Genomic DNA, 20,691 nt, shown 5'->3' on the forward strand with positions numbered 1-20,691 from the left:
GAGCCACTTGTGTGGGTTGTAGACTCCGTCTCATGCTACCACTAGAGTGAAAGCACCACCAGCATTCAAAAGTGACCAAAACATCAGCCAGGAAGCATAGGAACTGAGAAGTGGTCTGTGGTCACCACCTGCAGAACCACTCCTTTATTGGGGGTGTCTTGCTAATTGCCTATAATATCCACATGTTGTCTATTCCATTTGCACAACAGCATGTGTAATTTATTGTCAATCAGTGTTGCTTCTTAAGTGGACAGTTTGATTTCACAGAAGTGTGATTGACTTGGAGTTACATTGTGTTGTTTAAGTGTTCCCTTTATTTTTTTGAGCAGTGTATGTGGCTATGCACATGTATATTTGTATTTAATCCAATAATTCATTCAATACTGATTACTAAAGTTATATAATACTGATTTCTAATTTTGCTAAGACCAGAATAAAAGTTATTTATCTTACAATTGCCTCATTTAAATGTTCTAACATTTGGCAAACACTTTTACGGCGAATCAAACATTTTAGTCCACCAGTGGCAAGATCAATAATGGTTGAGGATTCATATGATATTATTTAGTTCTGATTGAAGCGATTACTCAACTGATATCAAGTAATAACTCAACTCATGTTAATGATAATGATGGTTTTTATTTTTTGTCATAAATAACTGTGTCACAAAGTCTTTTGCAAGACATCAGATCTTTACTGTTGTTTCAGATTATTTTCTATATTTTCACAGAAGTGTGGGCTTATTTGTACGTGAAAAACATTATTCATTTTATACTGTACTGGAAGTCTGTATTTGAATGTATAATAACTTACATGAAGAGGCCATTATAAATGTTTCTAAATATGTTTAAATGCTTTACAAATTATTATATATGCTTAGGAATTGTACTACTTGTAATGAGTAATAAAATATTGATTTCTTAATATTTTCTTAATGCTGTGGTGTTCAACTTTAGATTCAATATGTTCTGAGTTATGCTTATTTTCTTCTTAGTGGTGTTTCATTCTAAACATGATGTTGTCCTGCCTGCCTCCTTAGATAGCCACTTATGGTAGCTAAGGCCATTTGATTTTTCTGAAAAAACTCTAATTGGTCAAGTCGTTAGAGAGAATCAAGTGGTATTTGATCATTGTTTGCACAAGTAATAACCTGACTTTGATTTAATAATTATTGAATATGGTAGTGTCATTTTATACTAACTTATGAGAAACCACAAAAACACAGTGAACATTTAATAAATATTAGTTATTTAAATCATTAATATTTAAACAAGTCAAAGATCATTCATACACAAAGGGGTTAAAAATTGAACCATTTTAATAACTAAGCATGTATTTACAGCAAGTGCTTGAGCAGGATGGCTAAAAGTCAGTGACGCGTCTAAAGGAGCCTACAATGGCGCAGGTGGCGCACCATTCACGGTATCTTCTGTACTCTCCCGCTCTTAGGAAGTACTGTCGACCCCGGTAGTTGGGATACTCGTAGAAGATCCAGAAGCCGTTCATGATATTACAGGAGTAGACGTGGCGGTGGTGGAAACGATCAGACACACAGGGACAGTCATCCATGAACTCCATCATGTGACCGCTGAAGTCGGCCTTCTCGTAGATTCGCATCCTATATGAACCCCGGTACTGTGGAACAACAAGAAGGACAATCAAAATGGCAACCAGTGGATACCGAACAGGATACCGAGATATGAAAAAACATTTCCTGGATAATTCCAGGAAGCACAAATCTAAAGCATAAACAGAGATAATTTGAGAGTGATAAATGATGTTCTTATCCTTGCTCCAACTCTTGTTTTAAAAGTAATCTTCAGGTTCCTTTCGTTGCTTCAGTAAAGCTTTCACATATCCGCTCAGAACTTACCATTGGAATCATACGGCATGATCGGATACAGCTACTGAAGCCCATCCAACGCTGATAATCAGGATATTCTCCCCTTCTCATGTAATACTGGTGGCCCATGTAGTTGGGGCGCTCATAGATCATAAAACAGCCACTCTCCACCCTGATGGAGTTACAGCGGCTGAAGTAGGAGTGCAGGTCTGTGCAATCATTGCTGCACTCATAACTACGACCTTGGAAGTTCCTGTCCTCGTAAAAAGTAATCTGCAAATCAAGAAAATCCAATGATAAGTTTCACTTTGGGCTGCCATGGGGGGTGGGAAAATATACTGAACACATTATAGAGCAGAGAAGAGAGTAAAACTGTCAGAGTTTACAGTTCATTAGCACAGGGAAAAAGCCCTACCTTGCCCATGGTCTCCGTTGGAGAGATTCCACATGTTTTCAGAGCTTTTTATACTACCTCTTGACAAACAAAGTATTGTTATTCAAATGCTCACATAGTTATAACTCAGGGTACTGGCACATGTGTACCTTTTTGTTGTAGCACAACATTGGGTGAGAAATATGGATTTGTATTTGGGGGGAAAAGGATAAATAATTACTGGTTTGGTGCTTTGACATGCATAGACAAAAGAAAAGACTAGTATGGTATCCACACATCCAATGGACAATAGGTACAGAACAATATGGAACAGCCCTTTAGCATTAAATATGTTGCCCAGAGAGGTAGCCATTCACTCTCTCTTCTCATCTGCATTTGCAACCCATTTTATGCAAATGAGTACATTTAGAAAGATTGCATCCTGCGGGTAACACACAAACTATTTACAGTACATTATGTGTGAATATTCAATGTGTCATGGGCTAGTTACTGTACATTAATCACAACCCCAAAATGATTAGGAACAGAATATTACTATAACTACATTATTACCAAACACTACCACCACTTTTACCATCACTAGTACACCTCTCCTCCCTGTAGTTAAAACAATTCAAAAGTGAGTTTTAACCCATTTTTTCCACATTCTAGCAATTGTTTTTGTACCATAACATAACTTACCATATCCACTGCCAAGGACAGTCCAAAACCTCTTTCTTACTGGCCCTGCTTAGCTGCGCTCTTCCCATGACCATCCTTGACTAATTGCAGCTTGCTTTTATGCAGTAAACAAGCCATTTGTTTGTGTCATTCCTTTATCCCCAGAAATACCAATCACCTCTGTGTTTCAATTTAAGCATAAAAGTAAACAATGACACTGTGCTGGAAAGCAAAATGTAATTTCATGAACATTACATAGGTCTCTAGTCAACGGTAGTTGGCTATGCTGTTGGCTTATGTCAATAACAGCCAAGTAATGAAGCCGGGAAGCAAAGGTTGATATAATGTAGTTTGTTTTTTATGACAGGCGATGTATAAGAAGACTTATTATTTTGGCAGGCTGATGGAAAACCAACTGAAAAGCCACAGTTGCCCCACAATACATTTAAGAAACACCTTAATCACAAAGTACTTGTGACATCCAGATCAAAACGTCAAAACACACTTCATAGTCAAAAACATTGAATCGTCCATAAATGCTCATTGTTGTTCCATAGAAGGCCTGAAGGTTCTACCGTGAAACTGGTGAATGTTAGAGCCTTGTACTTCACAACTTTATATAATAACTGTCTTGTAATGTGAATGGGGATGTGAAATAGGGTATAACAAATGCCTGTCTTTAGTGTAAACCCAGTGGCCAAAGCTGGTTGAAATGCAGCCATTGGACTAGTTGTATTGTCATTTCAACCTGTTTTGCCCACTACGAAGGGTCCAGTTGTACCTCACAACCCCCAGAGACTAGAAGAGTGTCTAGTTATTGGCTATGCTTGGTTGTTGTCTATAGTTAGTTCATGTGCCCATGCAGAGCTGCTGTATCATTCAGAGACTGGGTTCATGCACTGAACAACCAAGTAGTAACTTTTCCATCTCACCTCATGAAGCATCCCAGGACATGAGTGGTGCCTGTTGAACATAGATGATCATGTGACCTGTAAATGTCTTATCTATGACTTGACTCTTGGAACTTTTACATGAACATTGTGAATGTTATCTGTTATCAGAATCTGTCTTGTCTTACCCCACATCTTATTGCTTTATTACTTGGCTGTTAAACACAAGATGACTTTATGTTGAGAGGGGTAAAATAAAGTGTGTCAAGTTGTGACATGATGTGATACCACTACGAAGACTGTGGTAAGTGGAGCAGAGAGTCAGTTAGGTTTATTGGCACATTAAGGAATTCTCAAGACGTTTAACACACACTGACCAAGACAAAATGCAGCTTAACATATATTGCCCTTAGAAATATTGAAATAATTGTATTTTACAAATATTGTTGGTTATAGTACATAGCTCATTAAACTCAGCATCTAACCAGAGAATGACCAGTATCCTCATTGTTTTCCTTTCCTTGGTTTCCTACATTTTGTTAAATATTTGTATCTTTCTATTATTTGATAGGTGCGATCTTGTAAACAAGCTGCATTCATATATAATGAAATATCACATATGAATAAGATCAAATGAATAAGTAAGACCAAAACAACCTTGTAAAAATCTGATTCTTCTCATGTAACTGTAGCAGGTACAGAGAAAGAAAAGGAAGTGATTAACAGGTATTTGAATTATGGTTTGTACAATTAGTAAACATATTTACATGATGTTCATCAATACATTTTTATGATCCGTAATAATAATTGTATATGATTTAGGCACAGTTAAAGTTTCAATATCACTGCAACTATATGAATGTAGAATTTACAGGGGCACTCATCATTATTGATGGGATGCCTCAAATTCACTACGTTCCCCAGTCAGCACTATTGTATACAGTTAGGATCATGGTATGGATAAATTCAGCCACAATACATGTACAGCTGGCTAATCCCTTATGGGGTACCAAACAGGGAGAGAGCGGATTCATGCTTTGTCTGATTAACAGGCCAAAACATACTAGCCCAAAGTAAGAGTGATAGCTGTAACGAAATGTATTTTCTCATGTATAATGTGGGGTTTGTTGATTAATCTCTATTTTTTTTACATGAAAAAATATATTCTAGTCATGATTAGGTGTTTTGATATGTAACAAGGAACATTCATGGTTGTGGTGCTGTACTGATTTGTGTAGGGTTTAGATATCTACAGCCTACTGTAGAACAAGATAAATAATCTATCTCAAATGCTGTATCAAGAAGCGTATTTGGACTGCATGAAGAGGTTTATTGAAATCAACAAACTTTGCATGAATTATCAGTGAGGGTTTCTAGCAATGGGGTTGAGTTCTGAGAAGATACCAATAACCTTCTCAAAGAGAAGTGGAAGACATAAAACTGAGTTCTTTTGATTATGAATCAACGTTTATTGTGGACAAGAGTGACAGTTGATAGTTCAAATTGGAGCTCTAGTTCAGTTGAAGTCGGTGATCCTTCTGAGGGAGCCGATCTTGGGGCTCAATCCTCCCCAGTCGTTGAACCTCCTGTACTCGCCGGGCCTCACATAGTACTGCCTGCCCTTGTAGTTGGGCTGGTCGTACATCAGCCAGTGGCCATCCATCACGTTGCAGGAGTTGATGTCGGACATACGGAAACGGTCTTGGACGTTGGGGCAGTCGTCGCTCAGCTCATTCATCTGGCCGCCCATGTCAGGACGATCGTACATTCTCATTCTGTACTGGCCACGGTGCTGTAACGGGATCAAACAGGTGTTACATAGTTATTAGACAGTAACTGCATAGTTACTGCATAGTTATTACATAGTTAAATAGTTATTACATGGTTACTGTATGCTCAAATGCAGTGTCATTTGTATATTTCTTACATTGACTTAAATATAATGGTGATTTCAGAGATAAACGTTGCTAAAGGCTTTAGTTGGGATTTAGTTGTATGTTACATTCAACAAATGTGTGACTGATTCATCTGATGGCAGCTTCATGTTATATGTAGGTAGCTTGTTTATGCACAACCACTCTTTCATAATTAATCAATAAAATACATGTAATACAATTACAGAATTCAAATGTATCTGGTTATGACTTTGGCTCTGCTATAAAACTAAATATATGCATATATTTGCATAATTCATTGATAAACTGTTACTTTCCTTCAACCCACCATACAACATGTTGGCCCTAGATGTATTACATGTATTACTTATGTATTTGTATTTATATTTGTGTTACTTGTATTTGTTTTACTTGTATTTGTGTTACTTGTATTTGTTTTACTTGTATTTGCATTACTTGTATTTCGAACCTCACTCACCATGGGGATCATACGGCAGGACCTGATGCAGTCATTGATGCCAATCATTTGCTGGTTATCTGAGTACTCTCCCCTCCTCACAAAGTACTGGTTTCCCATGTAGTTGGGGCGCTCGTAGACCATGAAGCATCCGCTCTCAACTTTGATGGAGTTGCAGCGGTTGAAGTAGGAGTGCAGGTCAGCACAGTCGCTGCTGCACTCATGAGAGTGACCCTGGAAGTTCCTGTCTTCGTAAAAGATGATCTGCAACCAACCACATCACAGAACATCATTATCCCTAAGATCTACAGGACTACTGTTGCTGAACTGCATTAGATCTGTCTGCTAAACTAGTAGCATTATTTTATGTATTTGTAGAAACTGTGCGTGTAACATTTATTAAATACTATAAAATATTACTGTGAAACTGTTCCGTTTTAATGCATACAAATCTGGAAAGTTGTAAAACCATGGCCTTCTTCCTTACCTTTCCCATAGTCATGTTGGCGGTGGATGGGGGTGACGGCTCAATGCTCAATGTCCCTCAATCCAGCACTGTCTTTTATTCTAAAAAATAACACACACAGGGCAGCTGTGTGATTGCACAGCACAAAGTATTGTCATTCAAATATATCCCTCAGTCATAGTGTGTCAATGGTGGAGGTGGGTGAAACAAATCTGTTTCTGTATAGATGGCTGCGCGTAACCAGTTATTGTTCTCTCCCCCATGTTCATCACAATTCTCAGAAAACACTACTGTATACCAGACTGATACAGTACACTGCACAGCATCAGCAAAACCTATCAACACCATATTCATTATACAGTGGTAGCCAGCAAGATGTTAGAGTGCCCGTACACGGCAATGAAATGAAAAAATAGTCGTATTTCTTTGAACTTTTTAAGAATACACTTAGCCTAGTTTATTCATATAATTCAATCTTTGTAAAATAAATACATGGTAATTATCAATTTACAGTAGCAAATGTGTTGTATACTGCATCTAATCAGAGCGATGAACATGGCCCACATAAGACATAGATCTACCTTTACCAACATGGTCTTACCTGTCCTCGATATTGAGAAGCCATGCATGGACACCTTTGCTTTATAATTCACTGTTTCATGAAGTCAAGGTTACAACGCATAGGGGCTGCAAATGAAAATAAGCTAGGTAGCTAAAATCCGATGAAACAATTGTTTTGCATGGTCCCTGACAAATATATCAGTAAGATAAATAGCCAATCAATAGAGCGATCAGAATATGCATCTCTATAATAAACCAATGTCTGGCCGATATTTGAATTGTGTGATATGCAATCTGGTAATTGTGGTGGGATTATTGAATAGTTAATTACTAGAATATCAGAGTTCCATGTTTCCATTTGTTTATTGTAGCACTGAGTCATTGGTCAAGAACAGAGCCAGAGACTTGCTACCATTTGCAGACTGAATGTGATCAAATTATATAGTCAGAGATCATCATTGATAAGTATTGGTCCATCATATACAAATGTCAATATTACATCAAAAATTAAGTACCTGATCAGCTGAACATGCCATAACAATACAGGTATTTTAAAATTGTGAAGTGTGTATTGCATTGGTCCTCTTTGATTTTGTCTGAAGATATTCCAATTTAAAAGTATAATTTTTGCCCATAGGCTTTGTAATCAGTTGTCTCTCCTTGGAACTTCTTATATCCCATCATGTCGTTGTGGTTTGTTCGACATCTTCTCTGATTTAATTTTCACCTTCTCTATACTTTTATGTTTGTGTTTTATACCAATAACAGGAAATTAGATTATCCATTAATGTGCAGTGAGGGTGGGGTATACAATCTCTTGACTTGAGTGATTGAGCTATTGTCCCACCATGAGTCCTAGCTATCCACAGAGATGCCAGCCACAACGTCCAATTAATTGATAGGATGGTATGTTTAGTAGTCCATGATTCGTCGAATAGAACCCACTCTGGCACTCCTGCCGCCCCATTCGCTGAATCTCCTGTAATACCCAGGCTTTATAAGGTACATCCTCCCCCTGTAGTTTGGGTGCTCGTAGAACAGCCAGTTTCCTCCTTTCACATTGCAAGAGAAAATGTCATTGATGTTGAAACGATCCATGACGCTGGGACAGTCATCCACCAGATCCATTATCTGCCCACCATACTCTATTCTCTCAAAGAGGCGCATGTTGTAGGATCCAGGCACCTGATATTGATTTGAGAAGGTGAAAAAACATTAGAATTGTGCCATCTTAGAACTTCTATCTTTATCTGATAATCAGAGGATTATTACAAATCATTATGGTTACACACCCCCAGCCCTACACACACACACCTGCACCAACTTGTTACAAATGTAATAAGTGACATTTAATCACAAGATTAAAACCCTTCAAGAATTTAGCAATGATCTCTCAGGAGCATGTTTATGCAGAATTCCACACTTTATCATTTGCATAATTTATGCCCCAAATTAGAATGCTCCAAGTTTACCTTTTGAGAGTGAAATATATATAGATTCCACTATATATACATCTGAACATACTTTTATAGCGAATGTACTATTTGTACTATGGGAAAGTGAAATAAACATAGAATACAAGTAAATGTTTTGCTTTTATTTCAGGAAAAGGTTAACTGGAGCAATATATTCATGAACTTTTGATAAACTGTTCATGAATACACATTTATTAACTTAATTTTTGTAATGGCAGGCATACAAACAGAGAGCTCACCGAGGAGATGATTTGGCATGAGTTGATGTTGTCATTTGTGCCCATCCAACGATTGTAGTCAGGATACTCTCCTCGACACAGGTAGTACTGTTGGCCAGTGTAGTTGGGCTTCTCATAGATCATGAAGCATCCACATGTCACCTTGATGGAGTTACACCGGCTGAGAAGGCCGAGCATGTCTGTGCAGTCACCAATGCATTCAAAGTGACGGCCACCATAGTCCTTGTCTTCGTAGAAGATGATCTAGGCATAAAGTTTACATCATGTTGTTAATATTCATAAAGACAGAACATTGAAGATTGATCAAGGATTAATACAAAGATTAATTGATCAAGGATAAGCTTAATCCTTTCAATTCTAATCAAGGGTGGTACAAGGATACCAGAACACAAAAACACTCACATGAATTCAATGGGAATGCCTGAAATTGATATTGCCATGAACACCCTTTTTACTATTCTACTCTATGATCCCTCATAGCTGTTTCGAAGGTTTACCTTCCCCATGGTAGCTGGGCTTGTTGTGCCTTGTCGGTGTGGTCTGCCCAGCCCTTTGAAGACTCCACCTGTCACATATATAGTGAACATGAATTGCAGACTCTGCATGTGCCATTCATATTGTAATACCCAGTGGTCTTTTGCACATAGTGCCATTGTGTTGTCCTGAAGAGGTCAAAGGGGAGGAGAAAAGGTTGGGTACACCTTTTTTCCCAAATGGACAGGTTATGGTAGCATTTGGCTATGACCAAGAGATCATGTAGCTTTATTTTGTATGTACTCAAACATGGCAATGCATGACAAGGTATCCATTGGTTGGTTTGGTAATCGTAGCTCCTGCAGTGTTTCTTTCTTTTAGATTTCGTGCCAGCCATTAGTTATACTTATTTGAAGTTATTCAATCTTTATGAAATATACATTTCTCTATTAAATATATTATGTTATTCAATGCATTTTTGTGAATATTTCATGAATTACACATTTTGTAATCACAACCATTACACTAAGTAAACCCAGGGTATGGACACCTCTTTGTCAAAATGTTTTAATGATAGACTAGAGAGGTTAATCCTATAGTTGTCATACCCTGACCATAGTTTGCTTTGTATGTTTCTATGTTTTGTTTGGTCAGGGTGTGATCTGAGTGGGCATTCTATGTTGTGTGTCTAGTTTGTCTGTTTCTGTGTTTGGCCTGATATGGTTCTCAATCAGAGGCAGGTGTTAGTCATTGTCTCTGATTGGGAACCATATTTAGGTAGTCTGTTTGGTGTTGGGTTTTGTGGGTGATTGTCCTTATGTCCTTGTTCTGTCTGTGTTACTTAGCACCAATATTTAGGCTGTTTCGGTTTTCGTGTTACGTTTATTGGTTTTGTATTTGATTCGTGTTTACTTTGTTTTCATTAAACATGTATCGTAATAGCCACGCCGCAGTTTGGTCTGACTCTCCTTTGCGTACAGAAAACCGTGACAGAATCACCCACAACAACAGGACCAAGCGGCGTCGTAACAAGCAGCAGTAGCAGTGGGAGAGGCTGCATTATTTGGATGAGTTGGAAGGTAAAGGACCCTGGGTACAGCCTGGAGAATATCGCCGCCCCAAGGAAGAGCTGGAGGCGGTAAAGGTGGAGAGGCGCTGGTATGAGGAGGCAGCACGGCGTCGTGGATGGAAGCCCGAGAGTCAGCCCCAAAAATGTATTGGGGGGGGGCTCACAGGAAGTATGGCGAAGCCAGGTAGGAGACCTGCGTCAACTTCCTGTGGTTAACGAGGGAATCGAGAGACCGGGCAGGCACCGTGTTATGCTGTGAGCGCACGGTGTCCCCAGTGCGGGTGTATAGCCCGGTGCAATACATTCCAGCTCCGCGTATCGGCCGGGCTAGAGTGGGCATCGAGCCAAGTGCCATGAAGCCGGCTCTACGCATCTGGTCTCCAGTGCGTCTCCTTGGGCCGGCTTACATGGCACCAGCCTTGCGCATGGTGTCCCCGGTTCGCCTGCATAGCCCAGTGCGGGCTATTCCACCTCGCCGCACTGGCAGGGCGACCGGGACCATTCAACCGGGTAAGGTTGGGCAGGCTCGGTGCTCAAGAGCTCCAATGCGCCTGCACGGTCCGGTCTATTCGTCACCACCTCCACGCACCAGCCCTCCGGTGGCAGCCCCCGCACCAGGCTGTCTCTCCGGCTCATCCTTACAGGTGCTCCCGCCTCTCCAGCGCTGCCAGAGCCTTCCTCCTCTCCAGCACTGCCGGAGTTTCCCGCCTGTTCAGCGTAGTCAGAGCCTTCCTCCTCTACAGTGCTGCCGGAGTCTCCCGCCTGTTCAGAGCTGCCAGTCTGCAAGGAGCTGCCGGTCTGCAAGGAGCTGCCGGTCTGCAAGGAGCTGCCGGTCTGCAAGGAGCTGCCGGTCTGCAAGGAGCTGCCGGTCTGCAAGGAGCTGCCGGTCTGCAAGGAGCTGCCAGTCTGCAGAGCTGCCAGTCTGCAAGAAGCCGCCAGAGCTGCCAGTCTGCAAGAAGCCGCCAGAGCTGCCAGTCTGCAAGAAGCCGCCAGAGCTGCCAGTCTGCAAGAAGCCGCCAGAGCTGCCAGTCTGCAAGAAGCCGCCAGAGCTGCCAGTCTGCAAGAAGCCGCCAGAGCCGCCAGTCTGCAAGAAGCCGCCAGAGCCGCCAGTCTGCAAGAAGCCGCCAGAGCCGTCAGTCAGCATGGAGCAGCCAGAGCCGCCAATCAGCATGGAGCAGCCAGAGCCATCAGTCTGCCAGGATCTGCCAGTCAGCCAGACTCTTCCAGATCCGCCAGTCAGCCAGACTCTTCCAGATCCGCTAGTCAGCCAGACTCTTCCAGATCCGCCAGTCAGTCAGACTCTTCCAGATCCGCCAGTCAGTCAGACTCTTCCAGATCCGCCAGTCAGCCAGGATCTGCCAGATCCGCCAGTCTGCCAGGATCCGCCCCTCAGCCCGGAGCTGCCGGAGCCCCTCAGCCCAGAGGCGCCAGAGCCCCTCAGTCCCGAGCAGCTGTCCCTCTGTCCCGAGCAGGGGGGGTGTAATTAGGCTGTTTCGGTTTTCGTGTTACGTTTATTGGTTTCGTATTTGATTCGTGTTTACTTTGTTTTCATTAAACATGGATCGTAATAACCACGCCGCATTTTGGCCTGACTCTCCTTTGCCTACAGAAAACCGTGACGATAGTGAATATCCCATACATCTTACCATTATATAACGAGGCAATAATACAATAAGTGGGATTCACACAAGGAAAGATTTGTCTGTTTGGTCTTTTTCACCTTTTTGTATGTTTCTGCTTTTCTTCCAATTGAAATGTGATGTGCTTTCCAATGTCTCCACTCTACATAACTATACTATCATGAATGGGTTGAACTGAACTATTTGGGATGGGTGGAATCTATCACACATTTTTTTCAGTATATAGTATATGACCGTATAGGTTTTTATAGTATATGACAGTATAGGTTTTTTCAGTATAGGTAATCTAAAAAAACAAATGTATTTGTATGTATGTTATTATCTGTACTTGGTATTATTTTGCCACCCTCAGTATAGAAATAGGACTACAGTGGGAGATCCTATTTTCAATGCAGTTACAAAAATCCCAAATTGTCTGTACATGTAGCTTGGCACTTAAAATATATTATTTAATGTTGTATTTTCTTAAATTAAATGTAATTATGAAATATTTTATACATTAAATATTAAATGTGAAGAATAAAAATTGATGTTGAAATTGAAATACAAGTGATGTATGTTTACAAATGCATGTCTCAAAATATAAACTTGATGTGAGTCACATTCGTATGTTATTTGAAAAGTATTTGATTTATTGTTTCAGTTATATAGGATAGTATGTTTCCAATCAAATCCTTCATCCTATCCTTACTATCTATACATACCTCTGATTTCTTTGTTCAATTCAGTTATTTGTAAGAAATTGTTCTTATATGTACTATTCTCCAACATAATATGTTCTCCAATAGCATGACAACACAACTCGCTACAAGGTAGTATGTAATCAGACATATGAGCATACAAAATTGACGAACTATGATGGTTTATGCATAGACAAGATAGTTCTGGCCCTTCAAATATTTAGCTCTATAGGCTTCACATATCTGCACCCTTGGCCTCCAGTGGAAGCAGGGAGGTCCTGACGTTTATGAGGCCTAGTAGAATAGTACCTTGTTACGTTAGAAAGGGCGTTATGAATGCATTTATCTGTGGATGTGTAACTCTGCACAGCAGCCACAAATGCACAATATCGAGTATAGTATGTTAACTCCATTAAGGAGGATACAGTTTTCAGTTGAATGGCCTTTGTGTTTTTAAGACATCTCAGAGTATAATTTTCTCATAAATCACTGGCCTTTAGACCGCTTTGAGCACTGAAACTGGTTTGTTTGGTTAACACTGAACAGTAATGAGGGTAGAGCATGAATGATCCAGTACAGTATAATAGAGATCACGCTTTGACTCCTTTCTGATCAATACTGCAATAGCTTTATTGATCCCTCTAAGCAGAGCGAGGATGTCGGGTGTTGTGGTGCCACCCCTGCTGCTAACATCCACACTGGAGAGCAGGCCTGCAATGCTCAGAGAGCAAGAACAAAACTGAAAACACTTGAGCACCGACACCATTTTATTCAGTGTGTGAAACAAGGCATAAAGTATACATTTTACAAGGACCCTTCCTTCTTTAGAGGTCCATAATGCGCCTGATTGAGCCGATCTTGGAGCTCATTCCTCCCCAGTCGTTGTATCTACGGTACTGGCCGGGCCTCAGGTAGTAGTGGCGTCCTCTATAGTTGGCCTGATCGTACATCAGCCAGTGGCCGTCCATCACGTTGCAGGAGTTGAAGTCGGACATACGGAAACGGTCCATACAGTTGGGGCAGTCGTCATCCAGCTCCATCATCTGGCCTCCCATGTCAGAGCGGTCGTACAGCCTCATCTTGAAGTTACCACGGTGCTGGAGGGGACAGAAAAGAAAACAGGTTTATATTCCATGATCATCTGTGTTCTAAATATAACTTTTCTTTATTGTTAATTAACACGTCAATACAAAAACGACAATTGAGATGCTCACAGAAATGCTAACTGATTTATGGAATTGAAGATTGATTATGTAAATGTTTGATGATTAACCACTAAGGATAACATGATACACCCCCCATAGATGGTTTGGTGATATACTATGATCAAAACCTAGATTATGTGTAAGTACTCTCAAATACACAGTGATACAGTGAGTAGATCATATGTGTTTGAGAAATAATGGTATGGGACAGTTCCCTTACCATGGGGATCATGCGGCAGGACTTGACACACTCGTTCATTCCCATCATGCGCATGTAGTCGGAGTACTCTCCCTTCCTCAGGAAATGCTGGTGTCCCATGAAGTTGGGGCGCTCGTAGATCATGAACATACCGCTCACCACCCTGATGGATTGGCAGCGGTTGAACATGGAGTGAAGATCAGCGCAGTCACTCATGCACTCATGGTGACGGCCACCGAAGTTCTTGTCCTCGTAGAAGATGATCTGATGGAAGAACAAGGATCATTTTTTGAAGTAGCATTAATAAGGATATCAATGGAATAACAACAAAGTAAAGATGTGACATAGGCAGCCTACAGATATACTGTATGATGAAATTAGTCTAAATAACAACATATATGTGTATGATTAATTATAGAATGTGTTTGTATGTGTGCTTGCATATTTAGTTTCTGTAAATGTAAAATGGCATAAAATACAAACCTTTCCCATCATATTTGCGTTTGGTTGGTGAGCTGCTTGTTCTGCTTGCTGTGCTGGTAGCCAATGAGGTGGCTTATCTTTATATACATTCCCCTAGGGGGAAAGATAACATTGCATGTGTTGTTATTCAAATCAGTCATGCCAGCATGTCAGCACAAACACAACATACAGGTGTTTTGCTACTCTTGTCCAACCATGGTGATGGCTGTGTTCATATCCTAGCGTCCAGAAAAAGCCGCACACATCATTGACAGGCAGGCACTGGAAAGATCAATGAGCTGATGCCAGTCAGAGAAAGTATCACAATTGCTAAACCAGACCCAGGTTAACAAGCAATTTAATCAAATTAAGTAATTTGCCGTTATATTTCATTTGATATTGTGTGCTCAAATCATCACAAATGTATGCATTTCAATCACTTGAGGTTGATGGACCTAGTGTTGATATGTATTATAGCTATATGTTGTTGGTATAGTCAAATACTTCATAATGATCTTATAAAACAATTTGATCTGTGATTGTGCATGTTTAGCTGGGTGGTATGTTGATTGATAGATCTGATAGCCATTTACTGTATATGATGAGTATACAGTTCTCTTTACAGGAAGATCCCAAACACGTGTTGCTATGATATGTGTTACATATTCATAGGAGGATCCTTTCAAAACAATAAAAACTCACACATGAAATTCCATGCTTTTGTGTGTGGCCCGTTTTTCCGATTGGGAGCTTTGCCAAAGTGATATGTTTTTAACAGTGTAATCCTGTGTTGCACTATTTATGGCATAGAACCCTGGGTGAACACATCTATAGGAGAGGCAGCCAATAGCACCCAGACCCCGCCCACCATCCATCCATCCACCCTTCTCTCTAAAGCTGTGCGGAAGAGTGCTGTGTCACTGTCTTCAGAGGACTATGCAGACTTGATATCAGAATGGGCTGTATTCTATTGTCCATGTCAGATTTGCATATATGCCATTAGAAAATCAATGGTTTTCCTCTTACTTTGATCTGAGAGAGAGCACACAACTTCAGGCTATAGTATACTCCTAAACCAATGATTTAAATATACACTAGATCACAAATAGGGGGCGCTGTGTTGAAGCCACAGTGCCTCCATCTTGGCACTCCCCCAACGCTGTAAGTACAAGATTTGAATATGAACTGGCTCCATATCAAACTGGTTCCCTTACTACTGGCCTATCACCAAACTGCATTTACAGTATGTGTTGCAGTGAATTGGTTTCAACTTCACCCAAACTGTTTAGCTAGCCTATTAAAAAGAAAATCACAAGAAACATTCACAATAGATTAATTTATTCAGACTCATTCAGGGTTACCTTTGTAACTTAATAATGACCAAATATCGATTTCAAATTCATAAAATATATTGACACAGTCCTGTGTGTTAGAATAGGCATACTCTTCTATTGACAAGCCAGTGCCAACTAGAGACGAGCTGCGTTTAGGGAGGCAGAGAAGGTGTTCTTATCTAAAACTCGGTGATCCTACGGAAGGAGCCAGTGGTGGCACATGTGGCGCCCCAGTCACTAAACTTCCTGTACTCTCCAGGCCTCATGAAGTACTGGCGGCCGCGGTAGTTGGGATGTTCGTAGAGGGTCCAGTAGCCCTCCAGAACGTTACAGGAGTAGACGTCGCGGCTGCGGAAGCGTTCCTGGACAGACTCACAGTCCTCGGCGAACTCCATCGTCTGTCCCTGGAAGTTGGGGTGTTCATAGATGCGCATGCGGTATGGGCCTCCGCTAGTCTGCAGGAAGGGAGATAGGAATCAGGGTGTTCAGGACATTCTAGATTCTTGCTGTATTGTGATATTGTGTTGCTCCATGTCATTCAATATAATAACCGTCATGTCCTACCAAGGAGATTCACCCACTCAATCAGGTTCTCATCACAGAACCTAGGAATTTGCTGTTTTTTTGTAAAGAAGAAACCCAAATGTGTTGCATTATCAACCTGCCCTCAGAATGGATTTGAACATTCATAACCACACATCAATCAGAAGGTAACCCCATTCATTCCATAGGTAAAATATTCTGCATTCAAAACTTTGTCATCGTTTGATTGATGTCTGAAGTATTACTGAATGGAGTATCAGCCTGGCAGGATAACACGGCAACAACTCAAAGACAATTAGGTTGCTCACATAGGAGAAGGTACGGCAGGAGCGGATGCTGTCATTGTATCCCATCCAGTGCTGGTACTCTGGGTACTCCCCTCTGGTCAGCACGTACTGACAGCCTGTGTAGTTGGGACGCTCGTACAGCACCCAGCAGCCGCTATCTACCTTGATGGAGTTACAGCGGCTGAAATGGGGGTGCATGTCAGCGCAGTCTGCATCGCACTCATAAGAGCGCCCCTGGAAGTTGCTGTCCTCGTAGAAAGTTATCTGTAGTCGAAATAGGAGGTAGGAGAGCACACAACTTAAGACCGTAGTATACACCTGAACCAATTGTTTATATATTCAATATATCACTGATAGGGGGCACTGTGTTGAAGCCACAGTGCCTCCATTTTGGCACTCCACTCTACATTTGTTTTTGCCACATTTGTTCCATTACAGACACCTTAATGCATACTTTGAAATTATATTATGTGAGCTAAACATAAAAATAAAAGTATATTTTTTTAGATTACTAATGTTTACTGTCCACACAACAACAAAAATACTTAAATACATGTAATTTTGTCCTTGAAACATGTAATTGAAATACTGTGGAATTCCATTCATTCCTATGGAGGACTGCTCTCCTGGTGAGTGCCAATATGGCCAACAGGTGGCTTCAAACCCTCTCACTGGCCAATATATAGAATCAGCAATACAGGGTTTATATACTTCATGGTCCTGAAACCCACAATGGACTCAACCGTCATATGTTGTTAAATGCATGCATATGATTGGTGTCATTTCCTCAGTCTAATCAACATCACCAATTTCAACACAATGCTAATGTTTCAAAGTCTAGGTAATGACAATAAATGTGTGGCCTCACTGTCCTGTTCAGAGACAGTTAGACCCAGGGGCGCCATGCCGTAAATCCTGAGAATTTTGATTTAATGATTCATTATGTGTGTGTGTGTGTATGTATATATACACACATATACATACATACATACACACACACACGTCTATTTTTATGCATATCTAAGCATACCTCTTAAGCTGTCTGCATCCTCCTGACTGGTGGTTATTTTGTTTAAAGAAACTAAATATTCTTCTCTGCTCAAATCTGGGTAAAATATTGAAAGTAATGTGAGTATTATTCAGTACATTTAGTTATTGGTTGCTTTTCTAAAGTATAATGATTTCAGAGGTAGCAAATTATGAGGTTGTGAGTTTGGGAACCTATCTGGGCAAGCTAAAGCCAACTTCATATAATTGCTATGTGGCTAGTAGTAGCCTATTACAGAGAAAAAACTAACAAATAAAGTGCAGCCCTAATTCTTTTAGCAGGACAAATCTGAGGGTGCACATGCCCCCTATGGGCATGACGCCTTACTTTGACCTAATATAGTTCTGCTATGATGCATGTTTAGGCTGTGAGTTAAGTTGCAATGGGTTAGCAGAGGGCTGGGGGGAAGTCTACACTGGTTCGGCCCACTATCTTACAGTACAATACAGAGACAGATAGTGAAAGTGTCCCCTCCTCCCAAGGTCTTACCTTACTCATCCTGGTAAATCTCCCTAGAGTCCGTCCTCTTTAGGAGTGATGATCTGGCTCACCAGGCCCAGGGACCATTATATAAACCTCAATCGACAGATAGGCTGATCCCACTTTATTTGTTATTTTAATGAACAGGGATTTGGTGGCCTGGCTGCGCTGCCAAAAGTCTTGATCCTGGGCATACAGTAGAGTTAAAAGCCCTGATTCATCAGTGCTAAAAGTCCTAGCGGGCACATTACAGACCAGATCTGACCCTCACTTTTTTCTATGTCCAATCAGACTGTACACATTTATCCACTGATCCGCCAAAACAGGATTAATGTTTACCACACAGAATGTTCAAAGTCATCACAAAGGCAAAGCAACCAAGTGTCTGTCTAACCATCTGGTGAGAGAGAGGGTGAGATATGGGTTCATGTAGTCAGGAGTTAAAGTGGGGGAGCCCTATTTGGGGAGTGGGGTTCTCAACCTAACCCTCCGGCTCAAACCTAACCTAATCATCCCTTACCCTAGCTTCAAGGCCACACCACATCTCAACCTTAATTCTAGCCAATGCCATAAACTCAATCCTAACACTAGCATAATGCCTAACACAAGCATAATGACCACACCTCAGTTTAACTCTAACCCTAGCCATAAACTCAATCCTAACACAAGCATAATGACCACACCTCAGTTTAACTCTAACCCTAGCCATAAACTCAATCCTAACACTAGCATAATGCCTAACACTAGCATAATGACCACACCTCAGTTTAACTCTAACCCTAGCCATAAACTCAACCCTAACACAAGCATAATGACCACACCTCAGTTTAACTCTAACCCTAGCCATAAACTCAATCCTAACACAAGCATAATGACCACACCTCAGGTTAACTTAACCCTAGCCATAATTGTAATCCTAACCCTAATTGAATGTCCACATCCCGGCTCCTGTTCCACCATCCCATACTTCCATATTCAAATAGGGCCCGATTCAGAATTAGGAAAATGTACACCTTTCCTAGGCACTTCTTAGTAGATGGTATTCAGACTTACCTTATGCAGGTGCTTAAATGGGCTTTGCAGGCCTGATTCCCCTGCACGCACTGAATGCCTTGTTCACGTCATGTCGGAAACTCGGGACATCCCAGTTCAAATGAACAATAGTTATTTGCGGAGAGCTTCCCATTGGTTGATTCTGGTACCTCCCAAGTGGGAAACTCGAGATCCAACTCTTCCACCTAGGTTAGCAAGTCAGAAGTTTCAGTTTCCGACATGTGAATGCAGCATTAATTTTATTAAACTGCTGAAAACCATCCCACCTGCTGGCCAACAGATTGTCCTCGTGGCGATTTCATTCAATAGGGTTTTCAGTAGATTTATCTAAAGTCATCCATTTAAATGTTATTTGGTGTACCTTTAATTAGAATTCTCTCGACAGACTCACTGGAATATCTGAATATTAGGGATCAATTAAAGAAAGCCATGTAAATATTAGTCTCCTTTTCATCACCAACTGGTTGATTAAAAAAATATTCTGATCTTGCATAGTATTTAGGGTAGGAAAGTATTTATGAATAATAATAAAAACTGGTTTGGTTTGGAGAGCCTTCACACACTAAATGTATAGTGGTTTGATTCATCCTGAAAGTTACCATATTCAATTGTTCAAGCCATTAAAATATTGAAATGTGAGAAAAGTGTACAATAGGTGTTGAACGGTAGTCTGTATAGTAGTCTAAAAATCTACCCTAATGATCCTCACTAAACATGGAACTGTGATGACAACGGTCCAGTCATCGTGAACCGTGCTCCAGGCACAAGGTTTAAACTGCTACTTATGATCTGCATCCATAAGGCTACATGTCCCGAATTATTGCACAACTTGTAATACGTTCGCCTAATATGATCCACTATTCCTGGCAATCCACAGGAACAACCACATAAACATGACAGAAGGATGTAATGGAATGATGCAAAATGGAAGGAAAACAACACTAAGGTGACAGTTATAAATGTATGTGGGTATTACTGACGGTGGCTACCAGATAGTGGCTAATAATTTTTATATCGTGTAATATTTTACACAATATAAATTGTAAAATAAATACCGTGTAAAGTCCGGGCATATAATTAAAACATATATCAACTCGGTAAATTAGTGCTATACTGTCATTTGATTGGGTCTCCAAATGTCATCCCTGCTAATTATAAGGCCATATGACTGGTTTCACATGTCTCCAGCGATCACAAAGTAAAATATAGTAGATCTAAAACATTTGTTATTTACAATCCTCTTATCCAAACGGTTTACTAATTTATCTAGCTTTTATCCATAGCTCTCATCAAAGTGTAAATTACCGTGCATGGATAATTATGTTGTCAGAAAAAAG

General features: G+C 40.6%; 5 protein-coding genes across 5 annotated transcripts; all 5 read right to left on the reverse strand.

The window, feature by feature from the left end:
- Positions 1 to 1,362: 1,362 nt before the first annotated feature.
- Positions 1,363 to 2,267, reverse strand: si:dkey-57a22.15 (uncharacterized protein LOC795575 homolog). Its single transcript, XM_064947083.1, has 3 exons — positions 2,259 to 2,267; positions 1,874 to 2,116; positions 1,363 to 1,635 (listed from the first exon to the last, which is right to left on the reverse strand). The coding sequence occupies exons 1-3, from the start codon at positions 2,265 to 2,267 to the stop codon at positions 1,363 to 1,365; spliced, it is 525 nt and encodes a 174-aa protein (XP_064803155.1).
- A 3,036-nt stretch (positions 2,268 to 5,303) lies between these two features.
- Positions 5,304 to 6,641, reverse strand: LOC135521152 (gamma-crystallin M2-like). The gene is made up of 3 exons (XM_064947085.1): positions 6,627 to 6,641; positions 6,161 to 6,403; positions 5,304 to 5,579 (listed from the first exon to the last, which is right to left on the reverse strand). The coding sequence occupies exons 1-3, from the start codon at positions 6,639 to 6,641 to the stop codon at positions 5,304 to 5,306; spliced, it is 534 nt and encodes a 177-aa protein (XP_064803157.1).
- A 1,437-nt stretch (positions 6,642 to 8,078) lies between these two features.
- On the reverse strand, positions 8,079 to 9,386 carry LOC135521153 (gamma-crystallin S-1-like). Its single transcript, XM_064947086.1, has 3 exons — positions 9,378 to 9,386; positions 8,871 to 9,123; positions 8,079 to 8,338 (listed from the first exon to the last, which is right to left on the reverse strand). Exons 1-3 carry the CDS (start codon positions 9,384 to 9,386, stop codon positions 8,079 to 8,081), a joined length of 522 nt encoding a protein of 173 aa, XP_064803158.1.
- A 4,181-nt stretch (positions 9,387 to 13,567) lies between these two features.
- LOC135521154 (gamma-crystallin S-1-like) lies at positions 13,568 to 14,642 on the reverse strand. Its single transcript, XM_064947087.1, has 3 exons — positions 14,631 to 14,642; positions 14,169 to 14,411; positions 13,568 to 13,840 (listed from the first exon to the last, which is right to left on the reverse strand). Exons 1-3 carry the CDS (start codon positions 14,640 to 14,642, stop codon positions 13,568 to 13,570), a joined length of 528 nt encoding a protein of 175 aa, XP_064803159.1.
- Positions 14,643 to 16,049: 1,407 nt separating this feature from the next.
- Positions 16,050 to 17,100, reverse strand: LOC135521155 (gamma-crystallin M2-like; the record flags this gene model as incomplete). The annotated part of the gene is made up of 2 exons (XM_064947088.1): positions 16,050 to 16,398; positions 16,795 to 17,100. Coding segments are annotated over 2 exons (582 nt in total), but the record flags the coding sequence as incomplete, so codon positions are not given.
- Positions 17,101 to 20,691: the final 3,591 nt, after the last annotated feature.

Source organism: Oncorhynchus masou, chromosome 29 (assembly GCF_036934945.1).
Source record: "Oncorhynchus masou masou isolate Uvic2021 chromosome 29, UVic_Omas_1.1, whole genome shotgun sequence".
In the NCBI taxonomy this organism is placed as follows: Eukaryota; Metazoa; Chordata; class Actinopteri; order Salmoniformes; family Salmonidae; genus Oncorhynchus; species Oncorhynchus masou.

Excerpts from the sequence above, each read along its gene's own strand:
- si:dkey-57a22.15 (XM_064947083.1), bottom strand. Across the intron at positions 1,636-1,873 it reads CATGCCGTATGATTCCAATG|TACCGGGGTTCATATAGGAT; the intron begins GTAAGTTCTGAG and ends GTTGTTCCACAG.
- LOC135521152 (XM_064947085.1), bottom strand. Across the intron at positions 5,580-6,160 it reads CCTGCCGTATGATCCCCATG|CACCGTGGCCAGTACAGAAT; the intron begins GTGAGTGAGGTT and ends ATCCCGTTACAG.
- LOC135521153 (XM_064947086.1), bottom strand. Across the intron at positions 8,339-8,870 it reads CATCTCCTCGGTGAGCTCTC|ACAACATGCGCCTCTTTGAG; the intron begins TGTTTGTATGCC and ends TGCCTGGATCCT.
- LOC135521154 (XM_064947087.1), bottom strand. Across the intron at positions 13,841-14,168 it reads CCTGCCGCATGATCCCCATG|CACCGTGGTAACTTCAAGAT; the intron begins GTAAGGGAACTG and ends TGTCCCCTCCAG.